The following is a 27,980-nucleotide window of genomic DNA, read 5'->3' as shown; positions in this document are numbered from 1 at the left end:
CATTCCAGCTGGGTGACCTTGGGCTAGTCACAGTTCTCTTAGTACTCTCTTAGCCCCATCTGTCTCACAAGGTGTCTGTTGTGGGGGGAGGAAGGGAAAGAAAGTAGGGGTGGAAGTAGGGTGGGAAGCGTGGTGGCCAAGTTTGCAGATGATGCCAAATTATGTAGGGTGGTGAGAACCACAAAGGATTGCGAAGAGCTCCAAGCGGACCTTGATAAATTAGGTGAGTGGGCTAAGAAATGGCAAATGCAGTTCAATGTAGCAAAATGCAAAGTGATGCACAAAGGGGCAGATTTATGGAGGAGAAGTTGATCTATGGCTACCAATCTTGATCCTCCTTGATCTCAGATTGCAAATGCCTTAGCAGACCAGGAGCAGCAGCAGCAGCAGCAGGCCATTGCTTTCACCTCCTGCATGTGAGCTCCCAAAGGCACCTGGTGGGCCACTGCGAGTAGCAGAGTGCTGGACTAGATGGACTCTGGTCTGATCCAGCAGGCTAGTTCTTATGTTCTTAAGGAGTTATTAAGCCATCTTGAGTCTCCTTACAGGAGAGAAAGGTGGGATATTAATCTGAACTCTTCTTCATATTCAAAAATCAATCTAGAGACTCAAATGCCGGACTGGAGTGCTATTGCTCTCCTTGAGGGTTTGCAGCAAAGTCAGCTCCGCGCTTTGCTTTGCGACGGCCCCGTGCGCCGAGTGGCCGAGGCTGTTGTTCGGCTTTCAAATCAGAACGAGAGAGGGCGGAAAGCAATGCAGAGCATTCACTTAAAAAGCGTCTGGCCTCTCCATTACATGACGAATGGCTTTGTGTTAATTCAAGAGCCCAAATCTGTTGCGCGGCAAGCAGCCTGAGCAGAGAGAGTTTTCCTCTCCTATTAGGTATTCGGCTCGTGTTTCGTATGTGCAAATCAATGGTCGAAAGTGAAGGACCGGAGCACTTTTTTTACTAAGCCAATGACTGTCATGGTGACGGAGCGGGGCTGGGGACGCTGCGCGGGATTGGGCAATCAATTCGCGGGAGAGCTGAGGCTCTAGGCAAGATCTAGCCCTAATAAAATTAATTTTCTCCATTACTTTGTCCATAACGACTTTCACCTTCCCATTGAGCAGAGCCCTCAACACATTCCGGGGCAGGGAGGTCAGGCGACGATTCAATTTGTGGTACAACCAAAGCAGCTGTTAAAGCGTAGATGACCCGGGCGGGCAGCGAACTCATTCTTGGGGGCGGTGGGTCTGTGGCTAGCAGTGGGGCACCTGTTCTGCATCTGGAAGATCCTGGGTTCAACCCCCAGCATCTCCAGTTAAAAGGAATGGGTGGTGGAGACTTCCACCAGAAACCATGGAGAGCAACTGCCAGTCAGAGTAGGTAATACTAACGTTGATAAAGAAGAAGAAGAAGAGTTTGGATTTATATCCCCCCATTTTCTCCTGTAAGGAGACTCAAAGGGGCTTACAATCTCCTTGCCCTTCCCCCCTCCTCACAACAAACACCCTGTGAGGTGGGTGGGGCTGAGAGAACAGTCCGTAGAACTGTGACTAGCCACAGGTCACCCAGCTGGCATGTGTTGGAGTGCACAAGCTAATCTGGTTCACCAGATAAGCCTCCACAGCTCAAGTGGCAGAGCGCGGAATCAAACCCGGTTCTCCAGATTAGAGTGCACCTGCTCTGAACCTCTACGCCACGCTGGCTCTCTAAAGTTGTTGTAGGGCCTTGGTGGCAAACCTTTGGCACTCCAGATGTTATGGACTACAATTCCCATCAGCCCCTGCCAGCATGGCCAATTAGCATGCTGGCAGGGGCTGATAGGAATCGTAGTCCATAACATCTGGAGTGCCAAAGGTTCGCCACCACTGTTGTAGGGGGTCCAGGGAGGATTTACCAGTAGCAAAGAGGGTCCCATCCCACCCTTGGGCTCCATGCTGGCACCAAAAGGTCAAGGCTACCATTGTTGGCAATGTAATGATGTCACTTCTGGCATGCACCGGAAGTGATGTCATCACTTTTATAGTGATGTAAGGGTACTCTGGCATTTGGGCAAAAACCCTATGGCAGTGGTGGCGAACCTTTGGCACTCCAGATGTTACGGACTACAAACCTGGTTCTCCAGATTAGAGTGCACCTGCTCTGAACCTCTACGCCACACTGCTCTCTAAAGTTGTTGTAGGGCCTTGGTGGCGAACCTTTGGCACTCCAGATGTTATGGACTACAATTCCCATCAGCCCCTGCCAGCATGGCCAATTGACCATGCTGGCAGGGGCTGATGGGAATTGTAGTCCATAACATCTGGAGTTCCAAAGGTTCGCCACCATGGCCCTATGGTTTCCCCCCCGTAGATTTTGATTCATCACATACGCATCTGATACGCCAAAGATGATCTAGGATGGCCAAGCGGTGAGGCGTTTCCTCGGAAAGATCCCCGGTGCGTTTATTTTTGAGAACTGGATTGTGTCAAGTTTCCCCACGAAACCTGATGTGATGGAAACAGAAAGGAATGCTTCCTCCTCATTAGGAGAGCCTCTCTTAAGTCCCTTGTTAGCGCCGTATCCCCCCCACCCCCACCGCTGTATGCAGGTGAAGAAAACTCCTCTCCGGGTCTCTCCTCGTTTCCGCCGACATTTTTGATCAGTCAAACGCCGCTGTCAAGAGCTCCTCTGCAAAGTGCTCGGGAGGTGAGACTCTCCGCCAATTTGTTTCCCCGACAAGCTGGCCTGTCTCAAAATGGCTACGTTGACGTGTTGTTTGTTTGGAATCTGGGTAGAGACAGCTGTGGAGTAAAAACCCGTCCCTTTCCCGTCAGGCAGGGCCTGTCAAGTTTGGTTTTGCTTCGCCGGATTCCTCCCAAGCCCCTTAAAATGTGCAGAGGCAATACTCTTCTCTTTGGGGCCTGTGTAGGGTGCGAGAGATGCCTAGTGGTTGGAGTATCTGTGCTCTTATCTCACCCCAGTTGGATCGCCGCTGTGTGCTGTATATGTGTAGGGAGCGACAGTGGCGTAGTGGCTAAGAGCAGTGGCTAAGAGCACTCTGATCTGGAGGAACCAGGTTTGATTCCCAGCTCTGCCACTTGAGTTGTGGAGGCTTATCTGGGGAATTCAGATTAGCCTGGGCACTCCCACACACGCCAGCTGGGTGACCTTGGGCTAGTCACAGCTTTCCGGAGCTCTCTCAGCCCCACCCACCTCACAGGGTGTTTGTTGTGAGGGGGGAAGGGCAAGGTGATTGTAAGCCCCTTTGAGTCTCCTGCAGGAGAGAAAGGGGGGATATAAATCCAAACTCTTCTTCTTCTATATGGCACCATGTTTTAAAGGCTTCAGTTAGAACGCAAGGCTCCAGAAGGGTTGCTCGCTACTGGAAATAGCCGTGTTCGCCGGGCCCCAGTTCTTCAACAGTCCTTTTCTTTCAGGATGCGATTCCAAGAGACGTTCTGAGCTTTCCGTCAATCCATCTTTAGGTGCTACCGTCGCAGATCAACCGAGGCTGACACACAGGCAAAATCATTAGCACGTCCGTGTGTGCGTGCGAAGCGCTGTCAGGTTGCAGCCGACACTCGGCGACTCCAACGAGGGGTTTTCAAGGCAAGTGAGAAGTAGAGTCTATCGCCTTTCTCTGCAGAGTCTTCCGTGGTGGCCTCTTTTCGAAGCACCTGCTCAATTTCCGAGATCTGACAAGCTTGGTGCCTTCCCCTCCCTTCGCACATCTACATACAACAAAGTTTTGAAGCCACACAACAGTACAGACATAATTAATAAAAGGACTTCCCCAGCTACTTCCCTATTGAGTCAAAGAATCATCGAGTTGGAAGAGACCCCAAAGGCCATCCAGTCCAACCCCCTGCCATGCAGGAACACACAATCAAAGCACTCCTGACAGATGTCCATCCAGCAACAACTGGATGGAAAACTTCTGGTGTCCTTTTACCGCTGTGCTATAGAGAGTGTCCTAACCTACTGCATCTGTGTATGGTTCTCCAGTTGCACAGTGGCGAATAGGAAGGCGCTCCAAAGGGTGATCACTACTGCACAAAGGATTATCGGCTGCCCTCTTCCCTCCTTGGAAGAAATCTACAATTCCCGAAGCCTAAATAAAGCCCAAAATATTCTGAGGGACCCGTCTCATCCAGCACACTCTCTTTTTAAACTGTTACCATCTGGCAGACGATACAGGGCCCTCAGAACTAGGACAAAGAGGCTTAGAGACAGCTTCTACTCTAGAGCTGTGGCTATGCTAAACTCTGCTGCTTCATATCGATGTATTTGGGGCTGTGCAGGGATGGGTGGAGGAAGGGGAAAGTGAGGATGATGTATGAGTCTGAAACTGTGTGCATCGAGGAATGCTGCTGTTAATTTCGTTGTGCGTGCACAATGACAATAAAAAATGCTTATGCTTATGCTCTGTTTAAAAACCTCCGAAGAAGGAGACTCCACCACTCTCCGAGGCAGTGAATCGAACATGCCAAGCTGCAAAATTTGGCCACCTTAAAGGTAGTTCCATTAGAACAATCCGAAAGGCAAATATAAAATTCATCAGGTGTGCCTGGGAAGTTGGACAAGATTGTCATTACGTCTAGAGAACGAATGTCCTCGCACAGAGGGCGATACAGCAACACAATTTCAGCAGCTTCAACGGCAGCCATTTGGGAAGGGCAAGCAGATTGAGAGAAAGAGGCACCTCCCTTCCTGAAGAGCAGACGATAGAGCATTAAAGCAGGCTGGAGAGGAAGCTCTTTGGGATTTAGGGGATTTGGGGAATTCACTACCAGAGTAAGGTTCTCTTTCTGTGGTAAGAACATAAGAAAGAGCCTGCTGGATCAGACCAGAGTCCATCTAGTCCAGTGGTGGCGAACCTTTGGCACTCCAGATGTTATGAACTACAATTCCCATCAGCCCCTGCCAGCATAGCCAATTGTCCATGCTGGCAGGGGCTGATGGGAATTGTAGTCCATAACATCTGGAGTGCCAAAGGTTCGCCACCACTGATCTAGTCAGTGGCGTTCCTGCCTAGGGACAGGGGGTACCCTATGTCCCTGGGCGCCCCCATTTGGTCACATGGGGGGGGGCGCCAACATTTTAGAGTCATTTTGTGTTTTAAAATGTTTTAAGTGTTTTTTCACGTTCCGGCCTGCAGGGGGCGCATTTTTAAGGCTAGCGGCACCAAATTTCAGGGTACCATCCAGAGGCTGTCCTGATGATACCACCAAAACCTGGTGATGTTTGGTTCAGGGGAAGCAAAGTTATGGGTGCCCAAAGAGGGTGACCCCATCCCCATTGTTTTCAATGGGAGCTAACCTGAGTTGGGGGCTACCCATTCGAGGGACCATAACTTTGGTCCCCCTGAACATAACTTCACCAAACTTGGGTGGAATCATAAGAATAGTTAACAGACAATACCCTGAAAATTTGGTGTCACTAGATTTAAAAATACACCCCTTCCAGGCACCCCAAGAAATTTGCCCAAGATTCTTTGTTTTGCAGTGACTTTGCTCCATTGTAGCCAATGGGGAATTTCTGAGTGTGTAGGCAGGCTGCACATTTTCGAAGATAGAGGCACCAGACTTTCAGGGTGGCTCCAGGAGGGCCTCCTGGTAATAGCATCCAGGTTTGGAGACCTTTGCTTCTGGGGGTTCAATTTTATGGGCCCCCAAAAGGGTTATTTTGTTTCCCCGCTCCTGCATATGAAAGCCTGAGGGCTGAGTACTCTCAGAACTCTCTCAACTCCCCCCCCCCACTCCAGAAGCAAAGCTCACCAAGCTTGGATGCTATTACTCAAGGCCTCTTGGAGCCACCTTGAAAGTCTGGCACCTCTATCTTCAAAAATGTGCAGCCTGCCTCAGAAATTCCTCATTAGCAGGGGTTTTCAAGAGAAGAGACATTCAAAAATGGTTTTCCTTTGCCTGCCCCCGCAGAGTGACCGTGTACTTCCTGGAGGATCTCAAATCCAGCTACTAACCAGTCCTGACCCTCAGAGGCGTACCGGAGGAAAATGGCTCCCGGAGCAACACCTGGCCACATAAGAACATAAGAACTAGCCTGCTGGATCAGACCAGAGTCCATCTAGTCCAGCACTCTGCTACTCGAAGTGGCCCACCAGGTGCCTTTGGGAGCTCACAGGCAGGAGGTGAAAGCAATGGCCTGCTGCTGCTGCTGCTGCTGCTGCTGCTCCTGAGCAACTGGTCTGCTCAGGCCTTTGCAATCTGAGATCAAGGAGGATCAAGATTGGATACCACAGATCGACTTCTCCATAAATCTGTCCAAGCCTTTTTAAAGCTATCCAGGTTAGTGGCCATCACCACCTCCTGTGGCAGCATATTCCTTTCCTTTTATTAGTCCTAATTCTTCCCCCCAGCATTTTCAGTGTCTGCCCCCTGGTTCTAGTATTGTGAGAAAGAGAGAAAAATGTCTCTCTGTCAACATTTTCTACCCCATGCATAATTTTATAGACTTCAATCATATCCCTCCCTCAGACGTCTCCTCTCCAAACTAAAGAGTCCCAAACGCTGCAGCCTCTCCTCATAAGGAAGGTGCTCCAATCCTTCAATCATCCTCGTTGCCCTTCTCTGCACTTTTTCTATCTCTTCGATATCCTTTTTGAGATGTGGCGACCAGAACTGAACACAAAAAGGATATCGAAGAGATAGAAAAAGTGCAGAGAAGGGCAACAAGGATGATCTAATGATCTGGGTGGGTGCCTGGGGACAATTTACCTCCAGTGTCCCTCTGGCAGATATGCCACTGCTGACCCTGTTTACCTTTCAAGTTCTGACAAGATTGGGTTAGCTTGGGTCATTCATATGTTCATGTGTGGTTACTGGTCTGATCCAGTACAGCTTTTCTTTTGCTGGTATAGTTGAAACGTTCCCCTCCTGGCATGCCGTAGCAGTTAAGAAAGGTGGACTCTGGCCAATTACACATGTGTTTGCTGCGTGGTGGGGCTGAGTGTCCGTCGCAGTAAGATTGCTTGTGCTGCCGTATTTCATCAACCCCTGCTTTCACTTTTCGCTCTCCCCGCGGCAAGCGATACCACTTCTAGCATGCATTTAGTTTTGCTTCGCCACCAGAGTGGGGAAATTTGCCAGTGAGCACAGCTTTGCCCCGGACATGTTCCCTCCACCCACAACTTGCCTTTCCACTGCCTTCTACCACTTTGCAAGCTTTCCAGCTTGCTCCCCCCCACCCCCCGTGCTGGCTCTTTCCTGCTTCTCTAAGTGTACATATCCAGAGATCAATATCTCAATTTCTTGATAACAACAGAGAGGGTTTTTTGCGAAGCACTGTACATGCCGGGCTCTATCCCACCTCCCCCGCTCTGCTTCTGCCCTTCCAATGATTGAGAGGGCTTTTAAAACTTTATTTCAGACAAACCTCTCTCTTCTCTTCTCTCGCATTAGCAGAGAGAGAGAGAGAGAGAGAGAGAGAGAGAGAGAGAGAGAGACTGAAGGGGAAGGGAGGGGAATATTAGCTCTAGTGTGACGAGATCTGTGCCTTTAAAGTTGCTGATGGATGGAGTTAAGAGAACTCAAAGAACCAGAGCCCATTTGAGGCTTCAGCAAGCAGCTGAGGTGCAGGCACTGGGCTGCCCCCTCGCATGTAAATTGAGAAACGTGAGGAGAGCCCTCTGCAAGCCCAGTGCACAGAGAACAGCTCTGAGGTCAACGTTCCATCAGTAAATGGGCCTGCAATCTGGAGAACCGGATTTGTTTCCCTATTCCTCTACATCATAGGTGTCAGACTCGCGGCCCTCCAGATGTTATGGACTACAGTTCCCATCATGCTGGCAGGGGATGATGGGAACTGTAGTCCATAACATCTGGAGGGCCGCGAGTTCGACACCTGTGCTCTACATGAAGGGTGGATGTTTGTTTCCCCCACTCGTCCACATGAAGCCTGCTGGCTGACCTCGGGCTAGTCACAGTTCTCTCATAACTCTCTCAGCCCCACCTACCTCACAAGGTTTCTGTTGTAGGGAGAGGAAGGAAGAGGAGTTTGTAAGCTGCTTGGAGGCTCCTTATGGTTGAGAAAAGCGGGATACTAAGAGGGGGGTACAAATCCAAACTCTTCTTAGAGGTAAAATAGAGGACTCCCCATATTGCCTCCACCCTGGCTACCTTTTGGGACTTAAAAACTTCTTGCAAATTCCATTCACATGTAGTCTGCCAGGGACCTACTCTGTTCTTAGGCGCCAATGAGACATTTATTCGATTGAGCGTCCACAAATATTTATTGCTCGTATCAAAGGTGGCTTCCGTGAAGCAGACGCCAATTGCAGTGTCCAAACTCCGGCTGCTAAGCGTGGCCTGTCTTAGCCTATCCTCCTCGGCAGCGGGAGAGGACGGCTGGCGGATGTTGCTGTTTTGGCACCCGTCGTAACGAGGCATTAAGGAGCGCGGCTTTGCCTATTAATCATGCCTTAAAGTAGGCCAGCGCTGAAGCAGGCTTGCGGAAGCGGCCAGGTGGCCTGCCAGAGACGCAAAGGTGACTTTACACAAGAGTCACGGCACTCAGAGGGACAGGAGGAGCTCAGGAGCAGGTGTGGCGAGCGCCGTGGCTCTGATAACTTAACAGTCCCACGGGCAAGCTCCCTTGTTGTCATCTGGCAGGTGGCTAGCTTTGTGTTTCTGGAGAGAGCGGAATCTGGCCAGCGTGGGGCAGTGGCGGAGAGCAGGTGGATTCTAATCTGGAGAGCCGGGTTTGATTCTCCACCCCTCCCCCTGAGGGGCGGAGGGTTATCTGGTGAACCGGATGTGTTTCCGCACTCCTACATTCCTGCCGGGTGACCTCGGGCTAGTTCTCTCCCAACTCTCTCAGCCCCACCTGCCTCAGGGAAGAGGAAGGGAAAGGAGCTTGTGAGCCACCTTGAGTCTACTTCCAGGAGAGAAAGGAGGGATATGAATCCAAACTCTCTTCTCTGAGCAAATCAAACACATCATGCTCTTGGTGGCTCTGAAGTCAAGCACAGACTTGTTTGGAGGACTGCCACTCGAGAGGCAGGGGCAGGAGATTTCCTGGAATTACAATGGATTTCTAGAGGACAGAGATTAGCCGCCCTGGAGAACATGATTGCTGTAGATAATGGATGCTCTGGTATTAGGGACTTTAGGGACCGCCTTTCCCCATATCACCCAATCAGGTCCCTCTGCTCCTCGGAGGTCCCCTCCCCTTGCTCCTCTTCCTTGCATGCCACCTCTCCCTCCTTCCCTCTCCCTTGCATGCCACCCTTCCCTCCCCTCCCTCTGCTAGGGTGGGTGGGCCATGTCGAGATGCCCTCCCTCTGCTAGGGTGGGTGGGCCATGCCGGGCCTTCTCCCTTGCATGCCACCCCTCCCTCCCCTCCCTCTGCTAGGGTGGGTGGGCCATGTCGAGATGCCTGGACCCCTCTCCCTCCCTTGCATGCCACCCCTTACTCCCTCCTCTCCCTCTCCCTCTCCCTCTCCTAGAGTGGGTGGGCCATGGGCCATCTTCCTTCCTGCTGGAAATCCCTCGACAAGGGTCAGGGCCTTATCAGTCCTGGCCCCAACCTGGTGGAATGGGCTCCCGAGTGAGATCAGGGCCCTTTCGGATTTGAGTTCTTTCCGCAGGGCCTGCAAGACGGAGCTCTTCCACCGGGTGTTTCTGAGGGGCCAGTCGGGCTGAGATTTAAATATTACTGGCCTCCCATGGGATAGCAGGGGTTAAGTTGCCATCAAAATGTGGATTTGTTATATAGTTGTATTTTAAATGTCTGACTGGAAACAGCTTTCCAGTGTATCAAACACAGGTCCTTTCACATCATCTTCTACCTGTATTGGTTTTATCTTGTTGCTGTCCCAAGCCCTTCGGGGATGGGTGGGGTATAAATCAAAAAATAAAAATAAAATAAATTATACCCTGCAGAGGTCCCGTCCCTCTCCAAACCCTCCCCTTCCAATCTCCCCCTCCCGCCAAAAAAAATCTTCAGAATTTTCCTGACTACGGCTGATTATGCACTAGAGTTCTGCCCCGGAGTGAGCGTACGGTTTCTGCGGGGCAGAGATTCTTGTACGGACACCATCAGAATCGTGTCGCCGTAGATCCAGGGTTCTTTGTTTGGAAGGGGGAATGGCATAGCATTTATTGAGCTGGGGGGGGGGGGGAGAGAAGAAATATAATAAAACAGTTTAAATTCCCTGAGTCTTAAAATTGCGGTTAGGTAGTTCATGATGATAATCCGGCCGCCATTTTTTTTAATCATCATTATAATAATTTATTGACTTAAATATATATATTTATATATATATTTATATATATATTCTGCAGCTTCTCCCCCCCTCCCCCCCCTCAGTTTTTGCCTTTGATTTTCTGCTTGGCTGAAATGTAGGGCAACACCGTCTGTGTGCTTTTGTCCGACACTGTTTGGGTACTGCTGTTTCGCGTCAGCTTCCGTTGCTGAGCGCTACTGAGGTGAGGCGACCGCCACGGCGTCGCCTTGGCGACAGGCACTGTTTTATGAGCGAGCTCCCTGGGATCCTCCGGGGGGTCCTCGGGAGGGGGTCCATTGTCCGCGTCTTCGTCATCGTCGTCACAGCACAACGCGTGATAGAGGACTTTGTCGCTAAACCGCACCCGCTCCCTGGTGCCTGGGGTCCTCTGGTTCTGGGGTTTGTGGCTTTGTGCAGAGCTGAAGGCCTCCTCGCTGGAAGAGTCTGGCGTTTCCACCCGGGGTCCATTGGGGGTCAGCACCCCGCCGTTCATCAACCTGTAGTCAGGCTGACGGCCCTGCTGTTGCTGATGCTCGGACCCATCCCCGGAATCTGATGGGGTGGAGGCTTCTAGGAAAGAGCAGAACTCCCAGCTGTCGGAGAGGATGTCCGAGGTCATGAAATCCAGGTGACCGAGGTCAAACAGGCCCCCTCCTTTCTCGCTGCTGGACGTGCTGCTCACAGTCGCGGTCGTCCAGTCGTCCGGTTCCAGCTCGAACTCAAAGTCCGAAGTCAGCTTGTCTATCTGGCTCACCACCTGTGGAGAAAGGTGAGAGAGATGAAAATCAGGGTGGCACTTTTGAACTCAACGGCACCAGCTCCTTCCTTTTCTTTAAGAAGAACAGGAGTTTGGGTTTATACCCCACCTTTCTCTCCTGAAGGAGACTCAAGGTGGCTTGCAAGCTCCTTTCCCTCCCTCTCCCCACACTTGGGGAGGTAGGCGGAACTGAGAGAGTCCTGAGAGAACTGTGCCTGGCCCAAGGTCACCCAGCTGGCATGTGCTGGAGTGCACAAACTAATCTGGTTCACCAGATAAGCCTCCACAGCTCAAGTGGCAGAGCAGGAAATCAAGCCCGGCTCTCCTGATTAGAGTGCACCTGGTCTCATCCCATTTTGGCTCTCTAGAAGAAAAGAAGAAGAGAAGAAGATGTATTGTTGAAGGCTTTCACGGCCGGAATCACTGGGGTGCTGTGTGGTTTCCGGGCTGTATGGCCGTGTTCCAGCAGCATTCTCTCCTGACGTTTCGCCTGCATCTGTGGCTGGCATCTTCAGAGGATTCTAGTGAGCCAGAGATGCAGGCGAAACATCAGGAGAAAATGCTACTGGAACACGGCCATACAGCCCGGAAACCACACAGCACCCCAAGAGAAGAAGAGTTTGGATTTACACCCTGCTCTTCTCAACCACAAGGAGTCTCAAAGTGGCTCATAAACTCCTTCCCTTCCTCTCCCCGCAACAGATGCCTCCCCCTCTCTTACTCCTGTGACCATTAGATAAAATTGTTTACAAGGCCAGCTGTCGTATGGTGGTTTAAATCAGTGGTGGGATCCAAAAATTTTAGTAACAGGTTCCCATGGTGGTGGGATTCAAACTGTGGCGTAGTGCCAATGAGGCGTGGCGGGGCACGACGGGGGCGTGGACGGGCATTCCGGGGGCGGGGCATTCCTGGGCAGGGCTGTGGCAAGGACGCAGCCGCTGCGCTGGTCCTTGGGCGTGAAAAGAATGCACGCAGGCGCAGGCTGCCACGCACGCTGGTGCACCTCCTGCTAGACTGCTTCAAGTTCTGCGCGCTACTGCTGAGAGGAGGGGCGTCACTGAGGCAAAAATCACGTGGCAAAATCACCCATTAGTAACCCCCTCTTGGCACACACAAACAATTAGTACCCTACTCTCAGGAACCTGTGAGAACCTGCTGGATCCCACCTCTGGTTTAAATGTTATGCACATAACAGTACAAACTGAGATCTGAACAAACCAACTATTCCTGGCAGGCTTTTTCCAGAACGTTGCCCCTCTGGGAGTTTAAATGTTCTCCTTAGCTCCCTCTTAAATTCAAGCACCACTCCTGCAGCCATTATTCTCTGCGTCTGATCATTCCATCTCGCTGTTGCCGATCTATCTGTGACTCCTTTTATGAATACGTCCCTCCTCCGGTCATTTTTGTGACATGGCTGCAATGAGGTCAGAGATAAGGATGCCAGTGAAGTAAACAGCAACGCAGGGCTAAGCTATCTGCCATGCGCTGATCGATTCATCCACATGGCCCCTCTCTGGCCCCGTTTCCATACAAATGATCATTTGGATCATCACCTCGAGGGCAATTTTTTTTAAACAAAAAAATGTCGGTCGTTAGCCCTGCAGGGCATGGTCTTACACCGGACCAAACTGCTATTTCATTTCAATCGCTCCGGTTCACGATGCCAGCGATCGCCTTTTGATCCTTTCTGAGATTTACGACACACCCTTGCTCAACGCCAACTGCAAATGGCAACCGGGCCTCGAATGCCGAAGCCGTTTCGTACCAAGGCAGGCCACGGGGACTGATAGGAATTGTAGTCCACGAACCAAAGGCCTGGTGGAACGCTCTCCCTCCAGCTGTCAGGGCCCTGCGGGATCTTAATGAGTTCCGCAGGGCCTGTAAGACTGAGCTGTTCCGATGGGCCTTTGGGGAGGCCGGCCGATGATGGCCCCCTCCCCTCCTTTTCATAACATCAGTGGATCCTGCTGTCCCCCCTCCCTTTCTTTCTTTTAGGGGATTTGATAGTGGGTGCCATCTGTTATGCTGATTAGTGTGCTGCGTTTTAATGGGGTGGGGTTTATTTTATATAGAGCCAAATTAATTAATATTTAACTGATTTTAGTCTTTGGTTTTATTGTGCTCTATCTATGTTTGTTGTTCACCGCCCTGAACCCTCCGGGGGAGGGCGGTATATAAATATAATCAATAAATAAAATAAATAAATAAACATCAGGAGGCCCATCGGTTGGCGATCCCTGCCCTAAACTGTAGTATACGAAGTTTGTGTAAAATCACAACTCTTGAGTTCAGGGCACAATTCGAAGTCTTCTTCTTGCCCATAAGACCCCAAAGGGCTTGGGGCTGGGGTACTTGGAGGACTGCCTCCTCTCCTGTCATCCAGCCTGCCAGTTAGGACCCTTTACCAATACCCTGATCTCTGTGCCCCTTTACCGATACCCTGATCTCTGTGCCCCTTTACCGATACCCTAAGAACATAAGAACATAAGAACAAGCCAGCTGGATCAGACCAAAGTCCATCTAGTCCAGCTCTCTGCTACTTGCAGTGGCCCACCAGGTGCCTTGGGGAGCTCACATGTAGGATGTGAAAGCAATGGCCTTCTGCTGCTGCTGCTCCCGATCACCTGGTCTGTTAAGCCATTTGCAACCTCAGATCAAGAAGGATCAAGATTGGGAGCCATAAATCGACTTCTCCTCCATAAATCTGTCCAAGCCCCTTTTAAAGCTATCCAGGTTAGTGGCCATCACCACCTCCTGTGGCAGCATATTCCAAACACCAATCACACGTTGCGTGAAGAAGTGTTTCCTTTTATTAGTCCTAATTCTTCCCCCCAGCATTTTCAGTGAATGCCCCCTGGTTCTAGTATTGTGAGAAAGAGAGAAAAATTTCTCTCTGTCTACATTTTCTACCCCATGCATAATTTTGTAGACTTCAATCATATCCCCCCTCAGACGTCTCCTCTCCAAACTAAAGAGTCCCAAACGCTGCAGCCTCTCCTCATAGGGAAGGTGCTCCAGTCCCTCAATCATCCTTGTTGCCCTTCTCTGCACTTTTTCTATCTCCTCAATATCCTTTTTGAGATGTGGCGACCAGAACTGGACACAGTACTCCAAGTGCGGTCGCACCACTGCTTTATATACGGGCATGACAATCTTTGCAGTTTTATTATCAATTCCTTTTCTAATGATCCCCAGCATAGAGTTTGCCTTTTTTACAGCTGCCATGCATTGAGTTGACATTCCCATGGAACTATCAACTAAGACGCCTAAATCCCTTTCCTGGTCTGTGACTGATAGCACTGACCCCTGTAGCGTGTATGTGAAGTTTGGATTTTTTGCCCCTATGTGCATCACTTTGCATTTTGCTACATTGAACTGCATTTGCCATTTCTGGGCCCACTCACCTAATTTATCAAGGTCCGCTTGGAGCTCTTCGCAATCCTTTGTGGTTCTCACCACCTTGATCTCTGTGCCCCGATCTCTGTGGCAACCAGACAGGGGCTTTTTCAGTGGTGGCACCTCCCCTTGGGAATTCCCTCCCCCTTGAGGTTCACCACGCTATTATCTTTCTGGTGCCAGGCCAAAGCATTTCTTTTTGCCAGGCGTTAAACTAAAAGGTGGATCCCACTCAACACATGTAAATCTAGCTTGCTAATTGCACCCTTTACTTGTTAACAGACAATGGTTCTTTCCCCCACTTTGGACACTCCAACAGGTATATATACTCCACTTGCTTTCCTACTAGCAGATCCTCTGAAGATGCCAGCCACAGATGCAGGCAAAACATCAGGAGAGAATGCTGCTAGAACATGCCCGTACAGCCCGGAAACCGCACAGCACCCCGTTAAACTAAAGGTTTTTCATTCTTGTTTATTTAACCTGTTCCATGATCTTCTCCTAGCAAGCCTCATGGATATTTTAAAGGCAGATCAGTGGTTATTTTATGTTGTTTTTCACGGTCGTGGGTTGCTTTTCACACCGATAATTTCACACCGATAAATTCTATGAACGAACGAGTGTCTTGGAGAACAACCTTTTCTAGAACATGCTATCCTTTAACTGGATGTCCTTGAGATCAAACCTGCTCAACCATGCATGCAACATATATACTGTATCGCTGAGCTGTGGCCCTTCCTCCTTCATCTTGGCAATGACATAATATCCAAGAATGATTATACCATAGACAAACCAGGAGGAGGAGGAGGAGGGAGGAGAAAGAGGAGGATGAGTTGTTATTGTTGTTTGGATTTATATCCCCCCCTTTCTCTCCTGTAAGGAGACTCAAGATGGCTGACAAGCTCCTTTCCCTTCCTCTCTCCACAACAGACACCTTGTGAGACAGATGGGGCCAGAGGTGGGATCCAGCAGGTTCTCACCGGTTCCCGAGAGTGGGTTACTAATTATTTGTGTGTGTCGAGAGGGGGTTACTAATTGGGTCTGCTTTTCCATTAGAAATTCCATTAGGTCCGAAAATCATAAAGTCCTGTTGTTTCCTATGTGGCTGGTTAGCGAAGGTAGAAAATGGGATAATTCTCTCTATTGGGCTGTTTTAAAAACATGTTTCAGAAATATGGTAAAGTTCCTTGTTTAAGGATAGTATCCTTCTTTTGATTTCTACAAACAAAATGAAGTATTTGAAAGTATGAAGTATTTGACAGGCAGTCAAGTGGAGGAGAAGTAGTTGTTTCTGTTGGCAGTAGACGACAGGACTTGCTATAATGAGTTTAAATTATGGACAGAAAGATACCAGCTGGAAATTAGGAACTTTTTTTTTACAGTAAGAGTTTTTTACAGTAACAGAGAAATTATTAATGCCCCACCCCCAGAATGCCCGGCCACGCCCCTGTCGTGCCCCGCCCAGCCCCATTGGTGCTACGCCACTGTTTGAATCCCACCACCATGGGAACCTGTTACTAAAATTTTTGGATCCCGCCACTGGATGGGGCTAAGAGAGTCCTAAGAGAACTGTGACTAGCCTAAGGTCACCCAGCTGGAATGTGGGAGCAGGGAAACACATCTGGTTGACCAGATAAGCCTCTGCCACTCAGGTGGAGGAGTGGGGGAATCAAATCCGGTTCTCCAGGTTAGAATCCACCTGCTCTTAACCACTACACCATGCGGGCTCCAGGCATCGGTCAACTTCTCAATGTTAGCCTAGGAGTATCACCCTGGTTTATCCTGCAATTGAAATCCCGTTAGAATATCACATTTCTAGAAGGGGGTGGGTAGGAAGTGGACCCCCTGCCAAGCTCCCGGGGTGGACTGCAGCTGCAGTACTCCCGATGCCCAGTAGATGGAGACCTTTGGTGGCGAGTCAAATGGTCTGGGTGGCTTCTTAGAACAGAAGGCAGCTTTTTAGCCCTTGCTCCAAATACACCCTGACTGTGGAGAATTCCTTTTGAACAGCTCGCCTCCTCTAAGAAAGGGAACGAGGCGGGGAGCATCCTTTCAATCTCAGCTTCATCACAGAGCCGCTTCCTTTCTGATGCCGTGAAACCGAGGGCAGCGCACGTCGACGAGGAATAACATAAGAGCAAAGCCAACAGCACATGAAGCAAACATGATTGAAAATGTGCCTTATGTATTTTTTTTTAATTCATAAAAGCTGCTAGGGCATTTCAGGACAATGCCTCTGCATCCTGGGAGGGAATCTAAAAAAAAATGCATCAGGATCTCAATCGCTCTTTCCAGCATATGGCAACTAGCTTCTAATAGTACATTTCATTTTGTAAAAAAAAAAAGAAGAATTAATATTTGCATTGCTACACAAATGAGGAGATGAGCACCGGAGATGTAATAGATGAGTTTTTGCTGTAATGGGCGGTGTAGGGGTACGCAATTAACTGAACAGACAATCAAAGTGAATTTAAATCAAATAATATTACAGAGCGCCTCATCAGCCTTGCTGAGGAATCAGGCAAAGCTCAGACAAGATGGAAGGCTCCAGCAACAGAGCTGGTCGGCTCATTATACCTGTGACAAATATCAGCATTCCTGAGACAGAATTGCTTCCACCCATGCCACACAGCAGTATTATTTAGTATCTTTGTCTTTGGGCCATATTGTTTAGCACCTGGGCCTCCAACTGGAACGTAAGACTATATTGCTTAGTGCCTTCGTCCTCAACTGAAACACTGGGCCATATTGCTTAGTGCCTTGGTCTTCAACGGGAATGTTGGGCCATATTGCTTAGTACCTTGGTCTTCAATGGGAATGTTGGGCCATATTGCTTAGTGCCTTGGTCTTCAACGGGAATGTTGGGCCATATTGCTTAGTACCTTGGTCTTCATCTGGAGGGTAGGACCATATTATTTAGTACCTTGGTCTTCAACTGGAATGTTAGACCATATTGCTTAGTGCCTTGGTCTTCAACGGGAATGTTGGGCCATATTGCTTAGTACCTTGGTCTTCATCTGGAGGGTAGGACCATATTATTTAGTACCTTGGTCTTCAACTGGAATGTTAGACCATATTGGTTAGACCATATTGGTTAGACCATATTGGTCTTCAACTGGAATGTTAGACCATATTGCTTAGTGCCTTGGTCTTCAACGGGAATGTTGGGCCATATTGCTTAGTACCTTGGTCTTCATTTGAAGGAGAAGAAGAAGAGTTTGGATTTATATCCCCCCTTTCTCTCCTGTAGGAGACTCAAAGGGGCTTACAATCTCCTTGCCCTTCCCCCCTCACAACAGAAACCCTGTGAGATAGGTGGGGCTGAGAGAGCTCCGAAGAACTGTGACTAGCCCAAGATCACCCAGCTGGTGTGTGTGGGAGTGCACAGGCTAATCTGAATTCCCCAGAGAAGCCTCCACAGCTCAAGCGGCAGAGCGGGGAATCAAACCCAGATTAGAGTGCACCTGCTCTTAACCACTACGCCACTGCTGCTCCTTGGTACCTTGGTCTTTATCTGGAGGGTTGGACCATATTATTTAGTACCTTGGACAGCAATTGGAATGTTAGACCATATTGCTTATTAGTGCCTTGGTTTTCAACTGAAATGTAGGACCATAATGCTGAGTATCTTGGTCTTCAACTGGGATGCTGGGCCATATTGCTTGAGTACCCATTGAAGTCTTCCCATTTGTTGTTGGTAGATGGGGGCTACATAGGAGATTGCAAGTATTTTGATTCAGGCGCTCTTATCATCTCTGGGTTGAATCCATGTGACTCCCAATCATCGTTTTCTATTTTTGTTTGTTCTGGAGTTCTTTTTTTTAAAAAAGTGATTAGAGAGAGAGGGGGCACTCATAGTAAACATATGGAAAGGGGCTCTATTTTGAGTGTCTTGAGTTAGAGAAGAGGGGGGAAAACCCCCCGAAGACGACTAGTTTACTAGCATTCGCAGTGTGAATTATTTGAAGCAGAATGAGAAACGCAAGGCAACGTAGAACAGAGAGGCAGTAATCGTTACGCTCTGTAATTCTGGGATGCTGCTTGTGCATTATTTAATTTTAGAGGCTCATTTATTTACATAAAAAAACGCTGGCTCAGAAGCTTTCCAGAAGTTGCAAATTCCGAGCTGGAATCCCCAACTTTTAATCACATATATGTCTAGTAGCAAGATATGGCTTTATTTCGGGTCCCCCCCCCCCCCGAGTGGTGATGGAAATGTTTTCTGAACACACATTGCTCTTTGTTCCACTTAGTCCGGTACCGAACACAGGAGCTCAAAATCAGGCTTCTAGCAACCATCATGGTAAATCCCTGGCCTTAAGGTGATCCGGCTGGCCTCAACCATCGTGGTGATCCCTGGCCCTAAGGCGATCCAGCTGGCCTCAACCATCATGGTAAATCCCTGGCCCTAAGGCGATCCAGCTGGCCTCAACCATCATGGTAAATCCCTGGCTCTAAGGCGATCCGGCTGGCCTCAACCATCATGGTGATCCCTGGCCCTAAGGCGATCCGGCTGGCCTCAACCATCATGGTGATCCCTGGCCCTAAGGTGATCCAGCTGGCCTCAACCATCATGGTAAATCCCTGGCCCTAAGGCGATCTGGCTGGCCTCAACCATCATGGTGATCCCTGGCCCTAAGGCGATCCAGCTGGCCTCTACAAGGGCCAGGGCTTTTACGGCTCTGCCCCCTACCTGGTGGAACAGGCTTCCAGGTGAGATCAGGGCCCTGCGGGACTTACAAAGTTTCCGCAGGGCCTGTAAAACGGACCTGTTCCGCCAGGCATTTGGCCAGCCGGGATGATGTCAACTCCGCCATAAGAACATCTGGCTGCCCGTGGGTACATAAAGGGGGAAGGAGGGGCTGAAGCCATCTGTGGTTTTAGTATTTTATATATTATTTTATTGTAAATTAGGTATTTGATGTTTTAAATTGTTTTAGTGTTGATGGACACCGCCCTGAGCCTTCGGGGAGGGCGGTATATAAATATAAATAATAAAATAAAATAAATAAATCTGGTTCCATCAGTTGCCACCATGGGCACTTGGTAGGAAAGTCATGTAGGAACTGAAGTTTGTGCCCAGGTACTCCAAATTGCCAGAGGAGCCAGTCAAGAAGAACCATGTGGAGCTAAGCACTAACCTCCTTCCCAACTTCTAACGACTATTCTGATCAGTCTAATCATCCTCATGGAAATATCACCGACTTGTTTAGGCTGAGGCACTACGAATCCCATGTGGCAGTGCGATGGACATTAGGGGTGTGCTCTGAGAAAAAAAAGAATCTCATCGCAGTTTCAGATCCAGGCTTCAGGGATCAAAACGTTGCTTTTTGCGATTGTGACTGTGATTGTGATTGAATCAAGTTGGGTCGGGTGTTACTGGTTGGCTTTAAATCCATCCTGCGCTCAACAGTGATCAACACTTTTGTGTTCAAGATTGTTGGGACCGTTTTCTACAAATGTGCCCTGCAGATACCGTTCTTTTCAATGCACAGCCAATTAAAGGGCGTTTCCCCACTTACCTTTTGCTGCGCGCAAGTAGCGCAGGGTCCCCCGCGCCTCCCCACTACAGGGGCGGCGACTACGCAGCCGCCCCGACGCCGCTGCTGTCGCGCCCCCTCAGCGCGCGTCATTCCAGGCGCTCATTGCAACGGCGCCTTTTGATGACCTCGTCAGAGCGCGGGGTCGTGGGGAAGCCGGGGCACGCGCCTGGAATGACGCGCGCCGAGAGAAGCGCGCAGCAAAGCGGAGGGGAGGGAGGTGGGAAAACGCCCGAAGGGTCTCCCGTGCAGCAGTTGTGGCAGAGAATGCCACCAAAAGCACTCAGAATACATTTCCCCCCCTCTTCTCCGGAACTCCTGAATCTCAGCCACATGAAGCAAAGCAACTTTGTTTTCCCAGCTTCCCCCAAACACCTCATTTCTGTGCACGCACGCTGCATTTCCTCTTTGCAGCTTGCCTGCAAAGGTGATTGGCTAGGAGACTTAGTCATTTTCCCAGGCTCCAGTTGGTTGGGGAAAAGCTGTCGCCCAGGAAAACATGCAATATCAATGAACATATGTGAACGGGGCCACTTGGCACACTACCTGCATTGCTTAATAAACCCTGCTCAAAGGAGAGCCATGATGCTCGCCAGGTTTAATGTTATGCCTTCTGCCTTGTTACATGGCAGATTTAATAAGCAAGAAAAGGCAAAAAGATTGTACCCATGTAACGATGGCTCAGTTGAATCTCTGGCCCACCAAGTACTACACTGTCTCAGATTCAAGGAAATCAGATCCAAGTATGTGAATCTTACTCCTTTACATTTACCCCATCTCCCTGATTTAATTAGATTACACTACTTGTTGGACAATCCTGATCCTTCTCTCTGTATGATAGTGGCAGACTTTCTCCTGGAAATTACTAAACGCCAGTAGATTTCCTTCGACTGAACATTTATTTCCTGTATTGTATATGCTTTTTAATCTGTTTTTATTATTGTTGTACTGTTGTCTATGTCAATAAAGGCTTATAAATTAAAAAATGAACATATGTGCATGCTCCTGTCTGCTTTGTAAGCACTCAATCTTCAAGAAAAAAGAAGAGTTTGGATTTATACCCCACCTTTCTCTCCTGTAAGGAGACTCAAGGTGGCTTACAAACTCCTTTCCCTTCCTCTCCCCACAACAGACACCTTGTGAGGTAGGTGGGGCTTAGGGAGTTTGGAGAGAACTGTGACTAGCCCAAGGTCACCCAGCAGGAACGCAGGAGTGCGGAAACACATCCGGTTCACCAGATAAGCCTCTGCCACTCAGGTGGAGGAGTGGGGAATCAAACCCGGTCCTCCAGATTAGAACCCACCTGCTCTTAACCACGACACCACACTGGTTCTCTGTGACCCTCCGTGAGTCCGTCTGATGCCTTTTCAAAGCTGTGGTAATCAGAAACACATCTGGTTCACCAGATAAGCCTCTGCCACTCAGGTGGAGGAGTGGGGAATCAAACCCGGTTCTCCAGATTAGAACCCACCTGCTCTTAACCACGACACCATGCTGACTCTAAAGGCACGGCACCTTTTCAGTTTAGAAAAGGGACAACGAAGGGGGGTACGTGATAGAAGTTTACATAATTATGTATGGGGCAGGAACAGTATATAGGGCTAAATGGTCTCTTGATCTTATCCAGCAGGCTGTTCTTATTCTCCGATGTCCAACCACTGGTCACATCTCCCAGATAAATCCATGGCCCGCATTTAATTCTCACACCTACGTTTAAAGGTTAATAAGCAACCCCACGATGCTTCTGTTCGCCATACAGGACCAGATGGTCTTATCCAGCTGGACTTTTCTCTTGCTCTGATGTTCAGCCCCCAGTGATGTTTCCCAGATAAATCCATGGCCCAATTTAAGCCCCACATCTACGTTTAAAGGTTAATAAGCAAACCCACGACGCTTCTGTACAGCGTAAGGGGTTAGATGGTCTCTTGGCCTTATCCGGCAGGACTCTTCTGATGCTCTGATGTTCAGCCGCAGGTGAAGTCACCTGGATAAGTCCATGGCCCACATTTAAGTCCCGCAGCTACGTTTAAAGGTTAATAAGCAATCCCACAATGCCTCGGTGCTGCAGTGTGGGCCTGGCAGAATCAGACAGGAGGAATGAGTAATCCTTAAGTGTGCAGAGGTGGGAGACACCAGAGAGAAGCAGCCGGGCAGCTGGCGTGGCTCCTGTTTGTGAGCAATCTCACGTGGGCTTGGTTAAGTTAGCACATATTCCTTAGGGCAAGTCACCCGGCGCCTCTGACTGATGGGGCCACCCTCGTCTCAGACAAAAAGGTCCTCATGAAGCTTGCCTGGGTCTGGTTTCCAAGATGTAAGAACATATAAGAACATAAGAACAAGCCAGCTGGATCAGACCAGAGTCCATCTAGTCCAGCTCTCTGCTACTCGCAGTGGCCCACCAGGTGCCTTTGGGAGCTCACATGCAGGATGTGAAAGCAAGGGCCTTCTGCGGCTGTTGCTCCCGAGCACCTGGTCTGTTAAGGCATTTGCAATCTCAGATCAAAGAGGATCAAGATTGGTAGCCATAAATCGACTTCTCCATAAATCTGTCCAAGCCCCCTTTAAAGCTATCCAGGTTAGTGGCCATCACCACCTCCTGTGGCAGCATATTCCAAACACCAATCACATGTTGCGTGAAGATGGTAGATGGCATTGCTGGTTGAGGAGGAGGAGGAGGAGGAGGTGTTTGGGTTTATACCCCGCCTTTCTCTCCTGTAAGGAGACTCAAGGGGGCTTACAAGCTCCCTTCCCTCCCCCTACAACAGTGGTGGTGAACCTATGGCACGGGTGCCAGAGGTGGCACTCAGAGCCCTCTCTGTGGGCACATGCAGAGTTACCCCCCACCCATCTAGGCTGGCCTGGGCCGCTGGGCTCAATTATTAGCATTAAACCTAAGACCTAGTTTTGGGGAAGCAGTGTAGGTAACCCTATTAAGTGCTGTTAAACCCCACTGATTTTCATGGGAAGAACTAAAGCACGATTCATTGAAAATGCTGGGGGGAAGAATTCATTGAAAATGCTGGGGGGAAGAATTAGGACTAATAAAAGGAAACACTTCTTCACGCAACGTGTGATTGGTGTTTGGAATATGCTGCCACAGGAGGTGGTGATGGCCACTAACCTGGATAGCTTTAAAAAGGGCTTGGACAGATTTATGGAGGAGAAGTCAATCTATGGCTAACAATCTTGATCCTCCTTGATCTCAGATTGCAAATGCCTTAGCAGACCAGGTGCTCAGGAGCAGCAGAAGCAGCAGAAGGCCATTGCTTTCACATCCTGCATGTGAGCTCCCAAAGGCACCTGGTGGGCCACTGCGAGTAGCAGAATGCTGGACTAGATGGACTCTGGTCTGATCCAGCAGGCTACTTCTCTTGCATGTTCTTATGTTCTTCACGATCCCTTTATCTGGGGGTAATTGCTTCGGTTGCTGGCAATAGGAGGGCTTGCTTCTGAGTAAACCCTCTAGGGTAGTGCGATCACCCGTTGGAAAGAGGTTGAGCAGTTTGCTTCAAAGCAAAGCCACCGACTTCTGCCAAGCTTACTCCCGAGTAACGCACGCCTTGGAGCCAATTGTTTTTTCTAAACTAAAACCTCAGTATTCAGGATAAGTTGTCGTATTGGCACTCGGCGATAAATAAGTGGGTTTTGGGTTGCAGTTGGGGCACTCAGTCTCGAAAAGGTTCGCTATCACTTCCCTACAACAAACACTCTGTGAGGTGGGTGGGGCTGAGAGAGCTCCGAAGAGTGTCACCCAGCTGGCATGTGTTGGTGTGGACAAGCTGATCTGATCCACCTGGTAAGCCTCCACAGCTCATGTGGTACAGCGGGGAATCAAAACCAGTTCTTCAGCTTAGAGTGCACCTGCTCTTAACCACTACACCAGACTGGCACTCGGGCAGAGGTGGAGCAAGGGAGAACCGCACCTGGGGCACGCCCTCCTGGAACGTCCCTTTCATGGCCCGCCCCTGCCCCCTCCGCTGCACTGCCCGGGGCTGTCGCGGCCCCGCTGTCATTATGCCTCTGCTCTCAGGGAATGAGGTTGCACATAACTCTGATAGTAATACTTCAAACAATTAAACCTTTCAGGCAGAAGCTGTGCTCAACAGAAGGCCCTTTAATCTACATAGACAATCAGAAGACCTTTTGGCAAACCAACTTCCTAAAAGCACTTGATGTTCACCTGTTAAGGTGTTGATGGGTGCTACAGAACTCCTGGTTTATTATGATTGCATGGATGAAATTTATATCACCTGGACTTTTGCATCCACAAGTGGAAGATACCCTGCACCCAGAGGTGGTATCCAAAAATTTTAGTAACAAGTTCCCATGGTGGTGGGATTTAAACTGTGGCATAGCCACAGGGGCTGGGCGGGGCATGATGAGGGTGTGGCCGGGCATTCCAGGGGCAGGGCATTCCTGGGCAGGGCTGTGGCAAGGACGCAGCCGCTGCGCCGTTCCTTGGGCGGAAAACGAATGCACGCAGGAGCAGGCTGCCACGCACGCCGGTGCACCTCCTGCTAGACTGCTTCAAGTTCTGCACGCTACTGCTGAGAGGAGGGGCGTAACAAAGGCAAAAATCACGTGGCAAAATCACCAATTAGTAACCCCCTCTCGGCACACACAAATAATTAGTAACCTGCTCTCGGGAACCGGTGAGAACCTGCTGGATCCCACCTCTGCCTGCACCTCTCAGCCAGATAGCGACTGATAAACTGTCCTCTCTTTCAACCAAACATTGATTCCCACAGGATCCAGGATATAACACCAGAAATCTATCTGCCGCCCTTCCTTCTTGCCCTCTGCCCGTGACAAGAGGTGCTTGCTCTGACAGTGACATCTTGGTAACGTGCATCTCTTTCTTGTGCTGTTCTTAAACAAGAGATTCGGTGTAGCCGGGCTGGCACTGACCTGCCTGCCCGGCTCTAAGACAAATCATAATGTGTAAATGGCTGGCAGGGATTTAATTTCCTGTGCTCTAATAAGCAAAGTGATTAGGAGAAGCGAACGCAGGCTCCCAGAGAGAGAGAGAGAGAGCGAGAGAGCAGGAAGATCATTGTTGAACATGATCGAGCCTCCCCCACCCCTGCAAGAAGAAGAAGAAGAAGGAGGAGGAGGAGGAGGAGGAGGAGGAGGAGGTTGGATTTATATCCCCCTTTCTCTCCTGCAGGAGACTCAAAGGGGCTTACAATCTCCTTGCCCTTCCCCCCCTCACAACAAACACCCTGTGAGGTAGGTGGGGCTGAGAGAGCTCGGAGAAGCTGTGACTAGCCCAAGGTCACCCAGCTGGCGTGTGTGGGAGTGCACAGGCTAATCTGAATTCCCCAGATCAACCTCCACAGCTCAGGCGGCAGAGCGGGGAATCAAACCCGGTTCCTCCAGATTAGATACACGAGCTCTTAACCTCCTACGCCATTGCATGAAGGCAAGCATGGTGTAGCGCAGTGGTTCTCAACCTTCCTCATGCCACGACCCTTTAATACAGTCCCTCATGTTGTGCTGACCCCCCAATCATAAAATTGGTATATCTAAAATATAAAAAGGCCATTTTCCGATGGTCTTAAGCGACCCCTGTGAAAGGGTCGTTCCACCCCTAAAAGAGTCGTGACCCACAGGTTGAGAACCGCTGGTGTAGTGGTTAAGAGCAGGTGGATTCTAATCTGGAGAACTGGGTTTGATTCCCCACTCCTCCACCTGAGTGGCAGAGACCTATCTGGTGAACCAGATGTATTTTTGCACTCCTGCTGGGTGACCTTGGGCTAGTCACAGTTCTCTCCCAACTCTCTCAACCCCACCTACCTCACAAGGTGTCTGTTGGGGGAGAGGAAGGGAAAGGAGCTTGCAAGCCACCTTGAGTCTCCTTACAGGAGAGTAAGGTGGGGTATAAATCCAAACTCTTCTTCTTCATCACCATCCAAATACTAACTGGGGTCGACCCTGCTTAGCTTCTAAGACCTGAAAAGACTGGGCTATTTCGGACCATCCAGGTCAGGGCGTGCCTTCAGGGCCTGGCATTTATTCATTGCTTATGCGCGCTCTCATGGAATGAACTGCGAGCCCCTGAGCTAAGCGATATAAACTTCACCAGCTTAATAAGCTTTCGCCTGCCTTGAATCTATTGCCAGTAGATTTCATGGGAACACCCTGAGGGCAACGCCGATCGAGTCTTGCAATTTTTTCCAGCCTGCGTGGCTGCAGTCTGGTAGTTTGCGCTCCTAACCTTTCACCCGCGTCTATGGCTGGCATCTTCGGAAGCAATATATGGCAAGATGTGTTTCCACAGCACACTGTGGAGCGATTGTAATTGTTCATGGCGCAATAGCTGCTTTCCGGACATGAATAAAAGAAGGCCTTTTAAAAATTAAAAAAACCCCAAAGAACAGAACACCACTTCTTTTAAATGGGCCCAAATGGAGAGCTTTTAAACTGTTCCAGGCATAAGATGGGGAAACGATGAAATGGGTCTGTTTTACCTCCGTGCCTTCTCTGGCTGCCGTCCTGAGTGGCCATCAAATCCTGCCATCCCATAATCCTTACGTTGCCACTGCCAAGTTACCTTGAATGTCTCCTGGCTACCCAAAATGAGCAGGCAATAGGTGACGGGAAAGAACATAAGAACGTAAGAACAAGCCAGCTGGATCAGACCAGAGTCCATCTAGTCCAGCTCTCTGCTACTCGCAGTGGCCCACCAGGTGCCTTTGGGAGCTCAAATGCAATGGTGAAAGCAATGGCCTTAAGAACATAAGAATGAGCCTGCTGGATCAGACCAGAGTCCATCTAGTCCAGCTCTCTACTTGCAGTGGCCCACCAGGTGCCTTTGGGAGCTCACGTGCAGGAGGTGAGAGCAATGGCCTTTTGCGGCTGTTGCTCCCAAGCACCTGGTCTGTTAAGGCATTTGCAACCTCAGATCAAAAGACCTGGATCTGAGACCCTGACTCAAGGGAAGAGCCTCTGCTTTGCCTCTAGGAGGTCCCGGGTTCAAACCTCAGCATTTCCACTTTAAAGGACCAGGCAGTAGGTGATGGGAAACAACATCTGCCTGAGACGCTGGAAAGCAGCTGCCGGCCAGAGTAGGTGACGTGAGAGACCTCTGCCTGCTGCCAGTCAGAGTAAACAATATTGGCCTTGATAGACAAAGGGTCTGACTCAGTATAAGGCAGCTTCATGTGTCCATCAGGGCTCTCTATGTTCTGGTCTGAAGGGTATGGAACAAGGAGCCCCCTTGACATGGTACTTGACAAGTAAAAGACGAACATCTCTGTTGCAAAAACAAGACTGACCGTACTGGAGACGGGAGCAGCCTGGAGAAGTCACCGCATTCTACTTCAAGATAAAACGGGACTACGACCGCTTTGCAACTGTCCCCAGCAGGAACTTGCCTGCGTGCCTCCCGAAAATCTGATTCCTCTGTACGGCAAGATCACAACCCTACTAGACTCCGCTCTCTTCAACACCTCGATTCACTCCCGCAGCTCGCTTAAATGAGACGTCTGCACCACCGCCGTGACAAGCGGCTGTCTTTGTTTATCAAGGAGGGGGCCCCGTTCCCTGTTTTATTTACTGGCTTCAGAAAGACGGATTCTTCTCTCCACCTTTGATGCCTGAGGTGGCTGACAGCGATCGGCAGCCGCTTGCGGGGAGCAGCGTCGTGAAATGTGAAAAATAGAGACGCCGTCAAATCTGAAAAGGCTGATAGAAACTCTACTGCTTGCAATCCCCCCCCCTCCAAAAAAAGCCCTGAGAAAAAGACCCAGGTTGGAAGCCTACGGTTGAGGATGATCTTCATACGTATATGTTGCCTTCTTCTGTATTAGATCAATGGTCTATCATAGTCGAGATTACTTTGATCTTTACCTGGTGCCTTCGTTACTGGGATGGATTCAGCCATGGGGAAGCAACAGCACCCAGTCAAGTTTGGAACGATAAGAGGTCTAATGAACACCTGTCCCTTTTTTCATCAGTGAAATCTTGGAGGACACACCCAAGGACAGGTGACCCAGTGAAACTCAAACAGGCCTGGAACACTGCAGCCGTCTTCTGTGAAAACCTGGAACGCTGGGGGGGGGGGGGAGGAGAGAA

General features: G+C 49.7%; 1 protein-coding gene across 1 annotated transcript in view; it reads right to left on the bottom strand.

The window, feature by feature from the left end:
• Window positions 1–10,091: 10,091 nt before the first annotated feature.
• Window positions 10,092–27,980, bottom strand: part of INSYN1 (inhibitory synaptic factor 1) — a 94,292-nt gene continuing 76,403 nt past the window's right edge. Inside the window, exon 3 of the mRNA XM_048482152.1 lies at window positions 10,092–10,968. Coding sequence (XP_048338109.1) covers window positions 10,291–10,968 — 678 coding nt within the window. The 3' untranslated portion in view covers window positions 10,092–10,290. The remainder of the gene's footprint in view (window positions 10,969–27,980) is intronic.

The sequence above is a fragment of the Sphaerodactylus townsendi genome, linkage group LG17 (assembly GCF_021028975.2).
Source record: "Sphaerodactylus townsendi isolate TG3544 linkage group LG17, MPM_Stown_v2.3, whole genome shotgun sequence".
NCBI lineage: Eukaryota > Metazoa > Chordata > Lepidosauria > Squamata > Sphaerodactylidae > Sphaerodactylus > Sphaerodactylus townsendi.
Note: the sequence above shows the minus strand (reverse complement) of the source record. Positions and strands in the feature narration are given on the sequence as shown.